This window comes from Oculina patagonica, chromosome 12 (assembly GCF_052425735.1).
Source record: "Oculina patagonica isolate OP01 chromosome 12, crgOcupat, whole genome shotgun sequence".
Lineage (NCBI taxonomy): Eukaryota > Metazoa > Cnidaria > Anthozoa > Scleractinia > Oculinidae > Oculina > Oculina patagonica.
The window spans coordinates 17,454,786-17,471,115 of record NC_135769.1 but is presented as its reverse complement, the minus strand read 5'-3'; the positions used below and the strand labels follow the sequence as shown (position 1 = coordinate 17,471,115).

General features: G+C 36.4%; 2 protein-coding genes across 2 annotated transcripts in view; both read right to left on the bottom strand.

The window, feature by feature from the left end:
* The window catches only part of LOC144632469 (glutathionyl-hydroquinone reductase YqjG-like), a 60,725-nt gene that overhangs the window by 7,846 nt on the left and 36,549 nt on the right, over nucleotides 1–16,330 (bottom strand). The window lies entirely within an intron of this gene.
* Nucleotides 162–16,024, bottom strand: LOC144632960 (ERI1 exoribonuclease 2-like). Its single transcript, XM_078491715.1, has 9 exons — nucleotides 15,768–16,024; nucleotides 15,571–15,647; nucleotides 14,387–14,470; nucleotides 13,777–13,904; nucleotides 12,991–13,165; nucleotides 12,442–12,542; nucleotides 11,413–11,494; nucleotides 9,222–9,310; nucleotides 162–1,440 (listed from the first exon to the last, which is right to left on the bottom strand). The coding sequence occupies exons 1-9, from the start codon at nucleotides 15,833–15,835 to the stop codon at nucleotides 208–210; spliced, it is 2,037 nt and encodes a 678-aa protein (XP_078347841.1). The 5' UTR covers nucleotides 15,836–16,024; the 3' UTR covers nucleotides 162–207.

Genomic DNA, 16,330 nt, shown 5'->3' with positions numbered 1-16,330 from the left:
AGAAGCCTGCACTCGTGATGCGGGATCACAAACGAGAGAGCGGCTTCGGAAATCGAGCCTAGACTGAACACAGCTTAGCCATTTTGGATAACAACACAAGTTATAAGTCAATAAAACAACAGTTTTTGCAATAATTGAGATCTCATTTATTAACTCAGAGGGATGTCTAAATTCAAGCCACCACAACCCGCCTTTGAATACACAATGCTATAAATTAACTTCCCAACGAAAAAAATTACATCCACCCTTAGACTTCTTGTTACTGACACTTGAACCCAGTCCTGACCTGCCGTGATTCAAAGAACAGGAAAAGAAAGCTCTTCCTTGATTAGGTCCCGGATTCACAACAGATCTTCGCCGAGTGCGGCGCCCGCATTGGCACAGCGGCGGAGTGACGCCACCTCCGTTAAAAGAAACTACGGGTGGGGTGGCAGGGGAATTCAGCTTTGTTTTTGTAACAGAGGGTGGTGTGAAGGGGCTAGGTTTCCCCATAAGGGTGGTGAACGGTTTGCTGAAACGCATTGGACAGTCCTTGGCTTTAGTAACTGTTGAAGTACGAGAAGCTAAAGCGTGTGTGATGAGGTTCATGCCTGGTTTTTGTTGTCCATCTGTGACAGAGGTTTGATTTACGCTGAGTGAGGGCGTTGTTACAGCCCTAGGTTCAATATTTGATGGTTTACACGGCTGGTTGGCCGTTACGCTCTTGTTTTGTCCAACTCCAAGTGACATTTGACGATTACTGCATCCCAGAGGCTTGTATTGATTGTTGCTTAGCGTTTGCTTAACAAGCCCTCTTTTCAAAAGAAGTCCCGCTGTAGAAGATTTGGGTGTTTCGCTTCTAAATTCACCATAGCACTCTCTAGCTCTCTTGCTCAAACTTGCCAAGCTTGTTGAAGGAGTTATAAGGCTTTTAGGAGCGCTGTCACAACCAGTTTTGAATTCGGAGCAAAGATTTATCGAAGTAAAGCTGCCCATACTTTGTGGTGGTCTTCTTTTCACACCAGGGGTGGGACCATGTACAGCAGCCACATCTGTGCGATTTTCAACAGTTTTAGCTCCACTTCCTTGAATTTTCATAACGTGATCTTTATCCTCGACAACTGTCATATTGGTGCGAAGATGACCAACTCCTGATTCCGTAATTTTACTTTTTTCAGCATTGTTCTCCTTCCCGCTAAAACCACCAATTACTTTTCCTTCAATACGATTCCCAGCCTGCACTCTGGAAAAGTTTAAACTTTCGCGAAAATTTCTCCCTGAAGTTGAATATGGTTTGATTTGAGGCTTGTTGTTCTCTGCTAGAGCACTGCTTTTCCTATCAGCGTTACTCTTGAACAAATTTTCCTTGCTGGTATTACTGTGTCCTGTTGGAACAACCTTGTTTGGAGCACTTGCCGAGGGACCACTCTGCGTCACAATCTTCCAAAGCTTTTCCAACATCTACGAGATAGAAAATCGTATATTGAAAAAAAACACCAATTATAATAAATTAATTAATTAGCCTGTTATTATATTTTTCATTTGCGTTGGTTTCCCGTACGACTGTGAGAATATTAAAATAATAATTATTATAAAACACATCTCACGCCAATTTTATAAGAGTTTCTTTATTCAAGTCAGTCTAGAAGTTACTTTTATTTCAAGGGTTTCCCTCCATCCGCCATATCCGCTTAATCTTTTAAAATCTTCCCGCTTTTTTGCTTTTGCTGAACATTAAAATTGTTTATTGTTCAAGACGACAGCCAACTTTTATTATTTCTTAAAAAACCCAAAAAAAACACAACCACACCAATAATTTTAATATAAACATTATCACAAAGTAAAGCGTGCAAAGCGGGAATGTTGAAGAGAAATGTGACGTATTTCTCAGCGATTGGGTCAAGCTTGTAATCCATATTCATGTGAGATGTAGAATTTGCTTCATTTCAAACAGTTCATTGCCGTGTGAAGACGTGATGCGTTTCTCCGCGAAAAACGAAGAAACTCAAGACTGGGTGGAGAACAACTGGAACATGCAAGCTTCAGTGAAATGAGTGGTAAGTAGTTCTAAACGTTTTTCTTCCCTTATAAGCAGAACGAAGCCATTACAAAGTAGTTGTATTTCGCACGTGTCTTCGTCGTGTTGTTTCAAAATCCCTCGACAAACATTGTGTTCGCTTTTAAAAGGTGAAACAAAAATTATAAGTTGGATGCAAGAAAGCTCCAGACTATATAGAACGTTTTACAAATTGAATTGCTACTTGAAAGAGAAATTGAAATGTTCTAGTTTGGTGATGCAAGAACAAGCGACCACGCGTCGTTATCGTCAAAACACTATCAAGTAGTGGTTCAGGAAACGCTAAAATGTAAAATCTTGTCGTTCATAAAAACTCTCCCAAGCCACGTAAAATTCGTTATTAGTATATTTTGAGCTGGCTACGAAGTTACCAGTGGGGAGGTTTTCATCAGTTAAGCTCGCAAGTCGAAAACTTGCAAAAGTTTTGGCAACAATATTTTTTCAACGCGTGGCTCTCCGGCTTTTCCTGTTTTACTGTAGTGCTTTTAGTTTTGTATCGCCCTTGATGAAATATTAACCGTCTACCTGGCGACCTTTTTAACGTTTTGTTAAATTGTTTTTTGCATGTTTTCTTTCAGACGGGCAGGGTGGACTTCGACAGAATGAGTCAAGATGAAGGAATCTCGGAAAGAATGGAAAAGACAAAGTACTGGGAAAGGCATAGTAAAGATAAGATTTCTAGTTATGTCGTAGTATTCCGATGGAAATGGTGGCTTTATGTAACATCTCTTTCTAAAATGCAGATAAGCAAATTTTTGTCTGAGAGTAAGTGGATTTATTCATCACGTTTGATTGCAATTGTCGTAAGCGTCCAAGCTTCCAAAAGTCTGATCGGGAAGACAAACGAAGTCGCGCCTACCAACAAAATAAAAACAATGATAACTTTCAGACTACACAAAATGTATTAAACCAGTAGCCTGCGTTGCAGACGTACAAAACCCCGGGGTTTTGTTCGTCTGCAACGCAGGCTATAAACCAGCCACCATCTTAATCGGAGACCGTTAAACATTGAGCGAGCATCTTTTTCACTTCCGTTACAAGATTTAGTTTTATATTTGGATTATGGTCTTTTCAAAGGGCCCTAGTGACACTACTTTGAGCAATTCTGCTACAATTAATCTTGAAGTTAATTGTTTCAAACGAGACAAATTCACAGAAAATGGTCGGAAGGGAGGAATATGGGTGCCAAATTTGTCCAAACTATCATCAAGTAAAAAGGTAGTTTTTCTAAGCATTTATCTCTAAAACAACGTCGCTTGTCCTTTACGATTTAAAAGTGGAGTTGAATTTTAATTTTTCTGAAGCGTTTGTCAATTTCGGAATGTGAATTTCAAGGTGATCGCTCAATGTTTATCTTGCAAGATGCAATTTTAAGGTGGCACTGAACGTCGAAGCGCGAAAGCCAAGTTAAGACAACGCAGCGCTCCCAAGTATAGCCGGATTTGTGAACACTTTGCCAGTTAAGTTTAAGTTCGAATATATCGCCACGATAAAAATGTTTTAAGTTTTTTTGTAATCGAAGATTTTTAGCAAACGAAATTTAACGTACAGTGCCATTTTTATTTGCAACTTGTAATAATATTAGAACATGTACGTGTTTGAAGGGTTGAATTTGATTCGACGGAAAAAAATTCCAAGTTTACAAAATAAATTGTTTGGAGTAATTTTACAAAACCCGTGATAAAAATTTGCAATCAGAATCTTTTAAATGGAATAAACCTTGCATGAAGTTAGGATTTAAAAGCACTTGATTGTCTAGTCTCTATTCACGGGTTTTCGATAATCTATTTCGAATTGTACTGGGAGGTATTAAAATAATTATTGCTTTTTAAGTTCTTTAATCATTCAAGCACGTACATTATAATGTTTTGAGGCGTATGCGGGGTTAAAGTAAAAGCTAATGTCTGGTTCCACTAAGGGTTTTTTCTTGCCTTTTGGCAAACACCGCAAGTGGAAAATTTTTATTTTATTTTCCCTCAAATTTTGGCCGCTAACATAATTAGACAATTGGCATTTCATGTGCAACAAAATTAGTTTCTCTGGTATAAAATTTCAAAACGCTTCACTGAAGGGATCTGTAGAGTGAATTATCACAAAATTCTCGCAGTCTGTGATTTGTTTTAAGAAACAAATGTTATTAAAAATTTGCTTGTCCACTGCAATGGACAGTGTTTTCTGAATTTAATTTGTGATGTTGGTATGAAAAGGATTTAAAGCTTTCCAATTTGAATTGTCTACAGAAATTTTAAAACAAGTGGAGCAATTTGGTTTTTACATTACTTTTGCCAACTGAGTTTACAATAACGCACGTTTAGTTTTTCTGGCGAAACGTTCAACTTTGGTGGGAAACATTTAAAAAAGTTTCATAATTTAAACTTTTTACAACGATTTATTTTATGACTGAAAAATTTCGAAAGTTATAGACTCGTTTACCGAAAATTGTCACTTACGTCTTCGAGAAAACAGATGTGATTACGTTGGCTCCCTTTATTGTTAAAAGTCGGCATTATTCTAAATTCAATTTTAGATTTCGGTATTTAAAAGGCTGTGAATCTTTCCGATGTGAATTGTCTGCAGTTTTAATCTCGATACACAACAAGCAAAGAAATAATAATTTATTGAAAAATATAATTTATTTTCACTGCAATGACTTCAAAACAGAACGTCAGGTGGCAATTTTTAAGTAAAGCGAATTTTTTGAATGCGCAATTATTTCACGATTATCAACACGACACTTGCAAGAAATAACCACTCTGTGAACCAGACAATATCTTTATTATTTAATTAAGACCAGTTGTTACACAGGACGAGAAAAAGTCACAAAACATCTGATTGAAACAATTTCCGCGAGATGGGAAAGATTGGCATAGAATGACTAGTTGGTTTTCCCGCCTTTTCCAAGGAGTTGCAAACGTGACACGTTGTACAGTGTTTGTGTGAGAGTCTGATGTAAATTTCCGTTCAATTGAATTTCTAGAACGTTTATCGTTTATAGATTAAAGAAACCTGGAAAGTTTGTTGATTAAAATTTGACGTCGGATTTCCATACAAAACTGTATTTCGTGCACCTTTTGCGCCTCTTCGAAAATGTCGGTAAATTGTGAACTTGTTAATAGTTTTGTGTCAAAATAATGTGAAGATATCGGCAATATTTTCATGATTTGGTGAACATTGTGTGCTCGTCCCGTGTAGCATATTCTGGTTTTCATGGATTGTGTGTGACATGGCAGGCTTTAAAACTTTTTTGGAAGCCACAATAAAATTTAAAAAAAAAGAACTTAATACGTTTCACATCGAGTAAAATTAAGGAAAGAAAAAGCAAAAACGTTTTTCTTGGCTAATTTATGGTACAAAAACAATTTACAGTTAAAAGCCTGCTACGTGAATTTAGAATTTTTCAGTTATTATATATGTGCATATTGTATTTTACTTATTTTTAGACGTTGGTGTGATATCCGTATGGACTTTTTACCGACGTATTAAAATGTAGATGTAGATGTAGATTTTAATCCATGTTTGCTTAGGTAAAGCATCTCGCAAACGAAACTGGCTTGAAATGTTTTAGTAAAACGCAATTCGAAATTTAATTTTCAGAATTTTACAAGGATTGGTAAACTAGAAAATTATGTTCAGTTTCTGTGCGAGTTGCTTTGCAAATTTTTGGCGGGAAATATTTTAAAGGAACCCTTTTTGTTTGATTGCAAAAATTGTTGTCAGGGGAAACGCTGTGCAAATTTATTCAAATTTTCCCGCCAAAAGTCTTAGTATATAGAGGGGAAAAAACTTGTGAACATTTTTTAAATTAAAATTTACTTAACTAATTAAGAATATTAATGAATAATAAATTGCTTTGGGTATTTAATAACACAAAGAAGAATAAAGAGTAAATAAATTGCAAAATGAAACTGTTGTTTTGATACTTTATTTAGTTAATTACAGCAAAAGATACTTAGCGATAATATATGAAAAATTACAACACTTTTGTAGTCAAAGAACATTAAGTTTCTTGCTACACTTTTAAAGATTGTAATAGAATAATATTAAAGTCTTTCAAAAAATGAAAATCGGCGCATGCGTATTTTAGGCGCCCGTATTTTTTTTCTAAGTTTTTTGGCGGGAAAATAAAAATTTTTTTGAACAGCGGTTACCATGGAAATAATTTCAACAAAAAATTGCATATAACTGAAGGCAAACTTAAAGGAACACAACAAAACTAAAACTTTAATTCTGGAAATACTCTCAGCAAAACTTGTTTACAACAAAGTTGATAAACTAACATAAGCGAAAGCTGAATTGAAAGAAAAAATCCAAAAAACTTACTACGCCGTAGTTCAGATTAAACTTAATACAAAAAACATTAACGCGAAAACTAAAATGCACAAGAGGTGGAACACAAATCAAAATTTTCTAACCAAACAAAGATAAAATTGTTTACGAGTATACGATACAGAATATTAAAGTTAAAGTTTCGCAAAAATGAGCGAGATAAACATACAGCAAATTTTCTTTCAAGATCGCCAAGACAATTGTTTTACAAACTAAACGGAATTTGATAAGAAAACGGCAAAACAGTTTACAGTAAATTATTATTTTGAGGTCTCCAAGACAGTTGTTCGGCACTGAATTTGTAGACAAACTGAATAATAAACTTGACTGTGATACGAAAATGGCAAAACATTTAATAGAAAATCATGATAATTTTGAAGTCTCCAAGACAGTTGTTTTACAAATTTGTGAATCAATTTCAGCGAAACAATATAAGAAAACGGCAAAATTTCAGTTTCTAGCTTGTTGTTTGACTTCGTTTTTATTCTGCATTGCGACTTGAAATTCCACCTCGTTATTAGAGTAACACTTAAAAATTAAAAGATCCTTCAGTTATAACAAAATCAGGGGCACCAAACTCGAGATTTCACAAACCAAACACGTTCACCAACGGCCAAGAAGTACGCGAAAATACAGCTTTGTTTTCTAGATTTATTTAAACAAATCAGTTGAAACAGCTTCGATGTATTTTGGAAAACAGTTCACAATTATCGACGACGCTCTCAAATATTTTCTGCCATTTCTGCAAAGGTGCAATTTGTCAATCCAAAACAAAAATGCACTAATTGTGTAGTAGCTAATTCAAATATGAGTTTTAAAACTAAAAAGGACGAAGTCATCATCATTATCATCATATTCTCCTCTGGGAGAATAGGGCCTTGAAAAAACGACCAAGTAGCCAAAATTAAATAAAGAAAGTTTTTAGTTTCCTTATCTGGTGCCCCTGAAAAGTATAACTGGTTTTGAAAGCGAGAACGGTAAATACTGAACGAACATCTAATTGATGATTTTTGCAGCCTAAAATACTGATTTCAATCCGTTATATTTTGGTGCAAAATCTAATAGAATTTAAAGAACTGCGATCGCTCGATATTAGCCTAACACGACAAAATCTTAGTTAGGACCTTTCTGAAAACCACTGTATAGTGAATGAAGGCTTCCTAATAAAAGATTATTATTATTATTATTTATCCTTCCAACAAAATTGGTGGCTAGTGGATTTTACAAGCATTAAAAACTTTCAAGCGATTAAGCATTGTGCGAGCGAAAAAAAGACTTCAATTGGCTTTCCAAACAAGGCAGCCGGCAACATTTGTTTCAGAATGCAGCACATACATTGAAAAGGCGCGTATTTTAAACTGTAGCCACCATTCTTATCGAAAGTCTGCTAAGTTTTAACGATAAATTCCGCTTATCTTTAGTTGTCTTGTTAAACCATTGACTTTATCCTTCCTGCTTGTGTACTTGAATCACATTTCAGTTTATTCACTCTGAAAACAAAATAAACAAATAAAAATATTAGCTACGGTTAACAAATATATTAGTTTGCTTACTCGGCAAAAATCTTCAATGTCCGAGGCGAAACATGAAGGCAGAGGAATGCTAGCTATACAAGCAATAAAATCGTGTTTTTCAAGAACTTAGAAGGCAGGCTTGGCAGTTTATTTAATTCATGTAACAAGTCCTTCTGTTCCAATTAATTGATGTATAAACAACTTCAAAGTTGTGAAAATTTGTTGTCTTCGCAAAGCTTCCTTCCATCAATAGACCCCAACTTTGAAAAAAAATTAAGTTAAACGTGCAAATTCTAAGAAAAAAACAAAACTCTTCTTCCATAAACCTCTCTTCACTAAATGTCCCGAGCTGTATTTATTTCCAGAGTATAAGACGGGAATTTGTTGGTGGTAAAAAATATATTCGGAACGAAACAACTCTCAACTCTCGCACGTGCAAACAGAAGAGTAGTCAAGAACGTTTTCAACTTGAATTTAACACAAAATGTTCAGTTACTCACCATAAAGCGTCCAAAGCTTGACAAAAGTTTGTTTCTTCTTTCGTTGTAGAAGTCTTCAACACTCAGTCTCTTTATCTTCACAGATAAAATTTGTCTTCAACAAGAACACAGGCCATGTCTTCACACTCGCCGGCCATGAGCAGCGTGGCGTGTTACTTCTCATGAATATGGATTGCAAGTTGAGAACAATCACCACGGACAGATACGTCACAAATTTTGGGGACCAAACATGTTTTGCATAGTTTATTCATGTAACGTCTTGTTTAATACGAAGGCGCACAATAAAATGTTTTTTTTTTTATTTCCGAAAACAGATATTTTTAAACTATAAGAAACGTCAACAGGGCCTTTATCTTATAGTGTTTACACCACGCTTTATATGTAAATGTGTTTTTTTTTTTGCCTACTGGGGTAAAGACCTGGCATAATTTGAGAAAACAATTACATGTACAACGTTTGAGGCGCTGTAAATTTTTGGAGAATTTTTTTCAAGGTCATTGTTGACAATTAAAAGAAACGTAAAGATTCCACGTTAGTTGTAAACACGAGAATTAATCTATTTTTGTTATGAAGTTATTTACAGCAAGTCCTTACAGCAGGGCGTGATGCCCAAAATCTATGTTCAACGTTGAAGTAAGGTAAAAGTCAGCTCTACTAGTGTTTCTGGTGTCTCCACAAAGAAGGCAAGGAATTTGCCTTGAACGCGACGCCAAGTAATTTATCAACTTCAGCGAGGCTTTCGCGTATGGGAGCTAAAAAAAACAGAATCTTTTATAACGAATTTTCAGTTGTTTAATTTAATACCTGTACAATTTAGATACACACCCCATCTATAGATTTTGTTATCTGCATGATGCAGCCATCACAGATCATTCTCCAGGTGAGACGAGCGGTATTACGGGCATCATCTATCCCTGAAAACAAACATACATACTAACAAATTAGCGAGCTACCGCCATCTTTTAACATTAAGCCCTCTTGTTAAAACTATTCAGGAATTTATGTGACCCCGATAGTGGTATGTTTTTTGAACACTTCAGTCTAAAAAGGGTGTGTAAATTTCTTATGTTTCAGCTAAAACAGGGTAAGAAAAAGCCCAGGACCCTTCACAATGAAAACCTCTTACACCCAGGGTGTGGCACATTGCTAAATCTAAGTAGGTAGAAGGGCTATAATTTGTTTTAATAGTGCTATAAAAATTAAGTTTTTGCGAGTTTTGTAAGGTCTGATTCCAATGTGAAATATACTTCTGTTTCATGATATTGATATACTGGTTAATTTTACTATTATTTAATGAACTATAGTTAAAGTCATTAAAATTATAGTATTCGTTTATTTTCATGACTCTAGAGTAAAAACTATTTTTTCCGTTATCATAAAGATCAATCGATATTTTTAAGGCTTGTCTGACTATAGAGTTTTCATCCTTTTGGTGTAAGTAACTTAGATAACTTAGTATCTTCTTATTTATAATTTTATATCAATGATCAGAGGGAATTTACCAAGTTCGGCTCTGCATGCAATATTGGATGTCTTGTTATGTACTTCTAAGTATCGTTTACAAAACTGTAAGTGAGTTTTCTCAATCGGGGAAAGGTCCCACGATTTAAAGTCTGATTTCACAAAGGCACCCCAAACTTCACTGTTGTAGGTTAATATTGGTAAGATTTTTGAGTCGAATATTTTGCATGCTATTGAAGGTTTAAGTTTATTGAAATCTGTGTGCCGTCTTAGACTAAAGAAAGCATGAAGAGCTTTTTGTCGTAGATGTTCAAGTGAGAGTGTAAAATTTCCTGAAGAAGAGATGCGAGTCCCTAAATAGGTATAGTCTTGAACAATGTCTATTTTTTTCACTGCCCACATGAAAAGCATAATCAGATCGTTTTTCACGTCGTTGAAAAATCATTATTTTTGTTTTCTTTGGGTTTATGCTTAGCATCCAGGAGCTGCAATATGAAGATAACTTGTTAAGACAATTTTGTAATCCTAGTTTTGATCGAGATAAAATGTCGATCAAATATAGTCGATAAAATGTAATGAATAAATGTAAATGTAATGTCGATTTATAAAAAAAAAAAATTAAAAAAAAATATTCGGGCTCTATCCGGGACTCGTTCCCAGCCGCTCCCGAGGCGGTTTTGACTAAAACGCATTGCATCAAGGGAAGGCCGGACAAAAATCTACTTTTTCTTCGCCCCTCCCAGCCTGCCCCGCAATCCCCGCCTCATTCCGCCCCAGTATTTTATCACCTTTAGGAACAACTAAGTAGGGACTGGGAACGAGTCTGGCTCTATCCTGGGATGTAGGTGTGGTGGTGATGGTGAAAGGGGGAGAGGGGGGTGTCAGGCTTCCCGTTAATAAACATCATAAGATGCACAAACAAGATCGTATTACGCCTTGTAGACCTGAATGTACGCTGGAAAATGTCAAATAAGATTGAATGAAGTGAACCTGTGCAAAAGTATCTGCTTGGGGAAACCAGAAGCAGATGCAGTGTCATTGAACACTCTGTAGAACTCTCATTTTACGTAAACGGCACAGTAACTTGGTGTTTTCACAGCAAACAGTTTGTCTAAAAAGTGCGACTATCCTCACACAAAGATGTTGCACGGGTTCTAACCTTTTAACCAAAGGATGCCACCCAAATGTGTGACCATTAGTGTGTGACCATTCACAGAAACCTAGTGAGTAGTTCTTTCATGTGCTACTGTTTATAATGCTGTATATGGCATTTACCTTTTGAGTTTGTAGATCAAACCCTTAAGTATTTGACCTTAAGTGTTTTTACCTTTTTACCTTATTTTTTTTTTAAAAAAATTATAGACCGTTTTATTTAATGCAAGTGTTTTAACAAGCTACAGCTCCTGAGCACTTCATGGGGTAAAAAAAACATGTTTATGTCTATTCCTACCATGGAAATGAAAGCCATATAAAAACTGAGCGGTACTTTATTTCCATCGGATTGTGTTTTCTTTGCCACTCTTAGAATGTATGAAAAGGAGCTGTTGAGGATTACCTGAATGTTCTCTTCCAGCGAATTTGATTCCCAGGTCTTGAAGAGCACCTGCCAATCCTTGTGGTTTGCGACTGTAAAAATCCTATTGCAAATGAAATTTATAAAGTTGTAGTTAGAATTGATCCTTCTACTGAGGGTCTGACATGAACATTTATTTAGTCCCCTGCAATAACGAATATATATAAAACCTAGTTGTCTAAAGGAAGCTGTCCCCTAAGGGCCATAAAAAGACATTGCTTGTGGATCAAATGTTTGTCTCTAAGATCATGTCTTGCATTTTATGTCCACACACCCCGTAAGCTGTGTTCAATTGCCCAACTGTGTTACAAAATTCTTAATAAGTTCAAACATTTTTCAAAGTTTGGCACAATATTATTTAAGTTGTTTGTTGCTGATGTTACACTTTTCTGGGGGGGGGGGGGGAGTCTGGTAAAATCAAAATAGATGTTCCTTGTAATTCTGTATGTAAAAAATAATATAGTTACAGTAACTTCAAGTTTTACTTTTGATTTCCTGTTGATTTGCTTGATACTGAAAACAATATTCCAGAGATGATTAAGTGTATATATCCTTCCTACAGAACATCCAGAATAAGCCCCACATGTGTAGAAACACCTGAGCTTTTGTACTTATTTTTATGTGAATTAGGCCCACCCCTTAGCCAATGATCTAAGCGATTTACCCTTATTTTATCTTGATTCAATTTTACAGCTATTAATTCACTCATCTGCAAACTTCTACTTAAATTTTGAATCAATTAAAACTTGGGATGTAGCTAGTAACAGGTGAACTCGAACACATGCCACAGTAAAAATTTTGGGTCTACTTTTTCCAGGTGTTTGTAACAGGCTATGGTATGTGTTAGTTCAATACTTTAAACACGAAAGAAGTGTTCTCTTGTCTTCTTATATTGCCTTCGTTGGTAGGAATTTTCGTCTTGATATGGCACTAAAAACTGTATTCAATAATTCCACATCCCCAACCTCTACCCTAAAATATCCACCTTCTGGTCCTTGCCTCTACACCAACCTTGTATGTTACTCGCAGATCAATCCAGCTTCTGAGTGGATGAGGCATTCTCAACTGCTTCCTGAGGCATTCATTTTTAAGGCAAGTTCCTAAGTCCCAGTCTTTATTAAAAAGTTAAAGGAACACTACAATCAGTAACAGAAGTGTTGGGCAATTTTACAGACTTGATCTTGTGTAAATTGAGTTACGCCTTCCCCCAGTACTTCTCCCATTCTCGTCCCCTGAGGCACCTGTCCCTCTTTACAGGTGGAGCTTGGGGCACAAGGAACAGGTGGCTGATCAGGGGACACATGACTGGCTGGATCTTTAACAAAGGGAATTTAAAATCTAGCCAGTCAAATCAACTGTTTTAAAATCCCTTTGTTATAAAGGAAAATTATCAAAATATTGGATAATGTAGGGATGGAGCTGACATTGGCAAGTGTGAGATTTCTTGCTGCCAACATGTTGCCATGTCAACTGTCACTTGTTAGCTTTTGATTAGTCAAGTCAAATGGAACTCATTTTCTGCAACAAGATTCAGAAAAGTTTGGATTTTATTTTAATTACCTGACCATGTAACAAAAGTGCACCACTTGTCCACACCATCTGTGTTGTTTTCTTGATCTTTTTTCTGCACCTGCTCACAAGGAAATTTGAAGCCTTTTTGATCCTTTATCTCCTGTAACCAGCGTCCAAACAGCATGAGACATGTGCCAACTGGAACACCGTCGTCTACTTGAGCCTATGGAAGTTACAGAACGTTTTTTGCATAGTGAGAAAAAACTTGACAGTGTCTAAGTGTTCAATAGTGTTCTTGGAGTGCATAGAAAGTTGTATTAAAACAAACGTTTCGGGGAAAACCCTTCACCAGTGTGAAGCATTTCTATTCACACTCAAGTGTTCTGATTCACACCGATGAAGGGGTTCCCTAAAACGTTTGTTTTAATACAACTTTCTATACACTCCAAGAACAGGAGTCACCGACAGGAATCAAACCCATGGCCTCCCAGATACCCGTTGGGTGCTCAAACCAACTGAGCCACGAGAGACTCGTTGTGAGCTAGGCTATTTACTAGGTTTATATGTGACATGCGCCCTACATACTGCTAGGATCAGCAATGTCAAAAGCATCATACATGTATGCGAAGTAAATAATAAAGATGGTTATTTTTTCAAAAATCATTGGTAAGTTAAACTCATTATTGTGTAGGTAGCAATGTACATTCACAAAGAGCACTACGCAGTTGCACCCCTAGGTCACATTTAGCATGTTTTAAAAGCATTTACTCATTTCCTTAGCCTTGAATTAAAATACTAATTGCAAAGATTGGACGTCCTTTTTTCAGACCATACCTGGGTAATTCCTGTCAGCTCTTTACAGAATTCACTCAGTTTTGTGTGTTCACTAGGTTGCACAAACATATGAAATTCTGATTCCAGCTCTCCAGTGGATGTATTGAGGAGCACTGCAGGAAATTCAACTGTTTATGTTGAAAGAAACAAAAAGAAACTATGTAGCATGTAGTAACATTGGCATAAAATCTTATATTCTTATGATTTTATAGTACTGCTTTAACCAATCAGAATGCAAATTCTATAGGGCTATTCTATGCCCATATACATTAAGAAATAAAAAACAAACTGAAAAAAAAAGGCAGAAAAAAAATTGTTTCTTTTTTAAAATTAAACTGCACCATGTACCCCCTAGTCTCCGTTCAAGCACTTCAGAGTTCCTGACTCACCCTTACTTGGTCCCAGCACTTCCTTTACAAAGTTGCATAAATTGTGGAACATTTTTTCCAGTTTCTCTCTCTTCCCACCATCTCACATTTGACAATACAAAAGTCATGAGTTTAATTTCCTCTAGTCACAGGCTTTCTCTTTGCTATGGTAAATTGTACCTTTCCTCACAAGTTCCAACCCTCCTGAACCCTTCCAACTTTTACTTATTTATTTTATTTACTTATTTCTGGGCCATAACTGAACTTCTTGTCTTTCCAGCATGTTGACTCAAAGTCAAGAACAATCAGATATGCAAAATACTGGCCTGTGGCAGGAATGAAAAGAACCAAGTATGTATGCTGTGTACCTTTTTATATTTGTTTTTATTTGTATGTTCATTTAACCTTCTTCCATGTTAAATAACAGCTAAAAAATAATATTATCAGGGTTCTCTCTTGGATTCATCATTTGGGGGAGAAGTGGCCGAGTGGCTGAAGGCCACAAGCTTACTAGGGAGGTCCAGGGGCATGCTAGCCTGTGAACGCAGACATATTTCGGGCTGTTGTTTCTCTTTTTGGCAAGAGAAACGACAGCCAGAAATATGTCTGTGTTTGCAGGCTAGGGGCATGCCCTCCCCACCAGGAATTTTTGAAATGAATATATGCTGAGATGCAATCTGGTGCATTTTGAGACACAATTAGTATCCTTGGACAGAGAATACTTTCTTCTTGTGCACTGACCTTGTCACATCTGGATGAATTTTCCGATATGTACTGTAATGATAACAATATTTTTTGGGAAAGCTTCTACCCCTCAAATACCCTAGATAGAACCCTGATTATATCCCCCTTTACACATTCATAGATCCCATCTGGAGAGAATCTAATACTTGAGCACCAAGTGTGAACATTATAACCTTAGTTATTTAAATCGCCATTGTGCAGTTCAACTACCTGGATGTAATAACAGTCTTGAGATTTGAAATTGATGATCGATCAATCAATGAATCAATCCATCAATCAATCAGGAGCATGGGTCAGTCAGTCAGTAGATCAGTCAGTAGAGTCAGTCAGTCAGTAGGTCAGTCAGTCAGTCAGTAGGTCAGTCAGTCAGTCAGTCAGTAGATCAGTCATTCAGTAGGTCAGTCAGTCAGTCAGTCAGTCAGTAGGTCAGTCAGTCAGTCAGTCAGTCAGTCAGTCAGTCAGTCAGTCAGTCAGTCAGTCAGTCATTTGATTAATCAATCTGGGATCATCAGTTTTAAATATTACTTCTCTTTAGTTTCCTTGTCACCATAAAGAGAATTGGACCACAATTACCAATCGATTTATGACCTTTTTCTCCGGAAAGCGATTTTAAATTTATCATTCATTTGATTTCCTTGCCAGGAGATAAATGAACGTTTGATCTATTACTTAATGTACTCACGTTGTTTGATCTCCTTTTCTTGACGTTTCTGCCGGCTTGTGGAAGATGAGGGTGTTTTCTTGACCAAACCTAAACTTCTAAAGAGAAAGATTTGTAAAATGCTGCTAAAACAGAAAATAATCTCTGTCGAAGTATGATTTCCTTGATATGTTCGGTGAATCATGAATGGGTAAATGTCGCCACGTAAAACATCTTACCTTGCTAATTCCTTTGCAGATATTGCATTTGAAGATAGCTGCTGCAGTGGTCTGTCCTTCCCAGACATTTGTCAGTGAAAATGAAGAATGTAAACATCGAATCAAAGGGAATTTTGAAACCGATCATTGATTCAAACTTCGCGCACGATCACGAGGCCGAAGGGAACTCTGTAGTAAATATTTGGTCCTAGTCCCTCTCGGTCACGCCTTGAAGAAATCGCCTTGCAGGTCCCTAAACAGGTGTATTTTGTTCCCGCTCCGCCCTAGTACAGGAACGATTCACATCAAACGAGCTAGCTCCATGACTAAGCAGATTCTAATCTTCGCAAATCAAATAATGAAAATTAATTTCACAGGCATTGACAATAGAGTGTGCGAGCATAGCACTGAAAAAAAAATCAGGGTAAAAAAAAACACAATTGGACGGAGTTTACAGAAACAAACAAAACAGTGGGCTGGCTTAGTAAAGAACCCGTTTGATGTCCAGCTTGATACAGCCTTTCCCGAATTTTGTGAAATATTGAACATGTTATTTCCTTTTTGTGTGAAATTTATAGTATTTC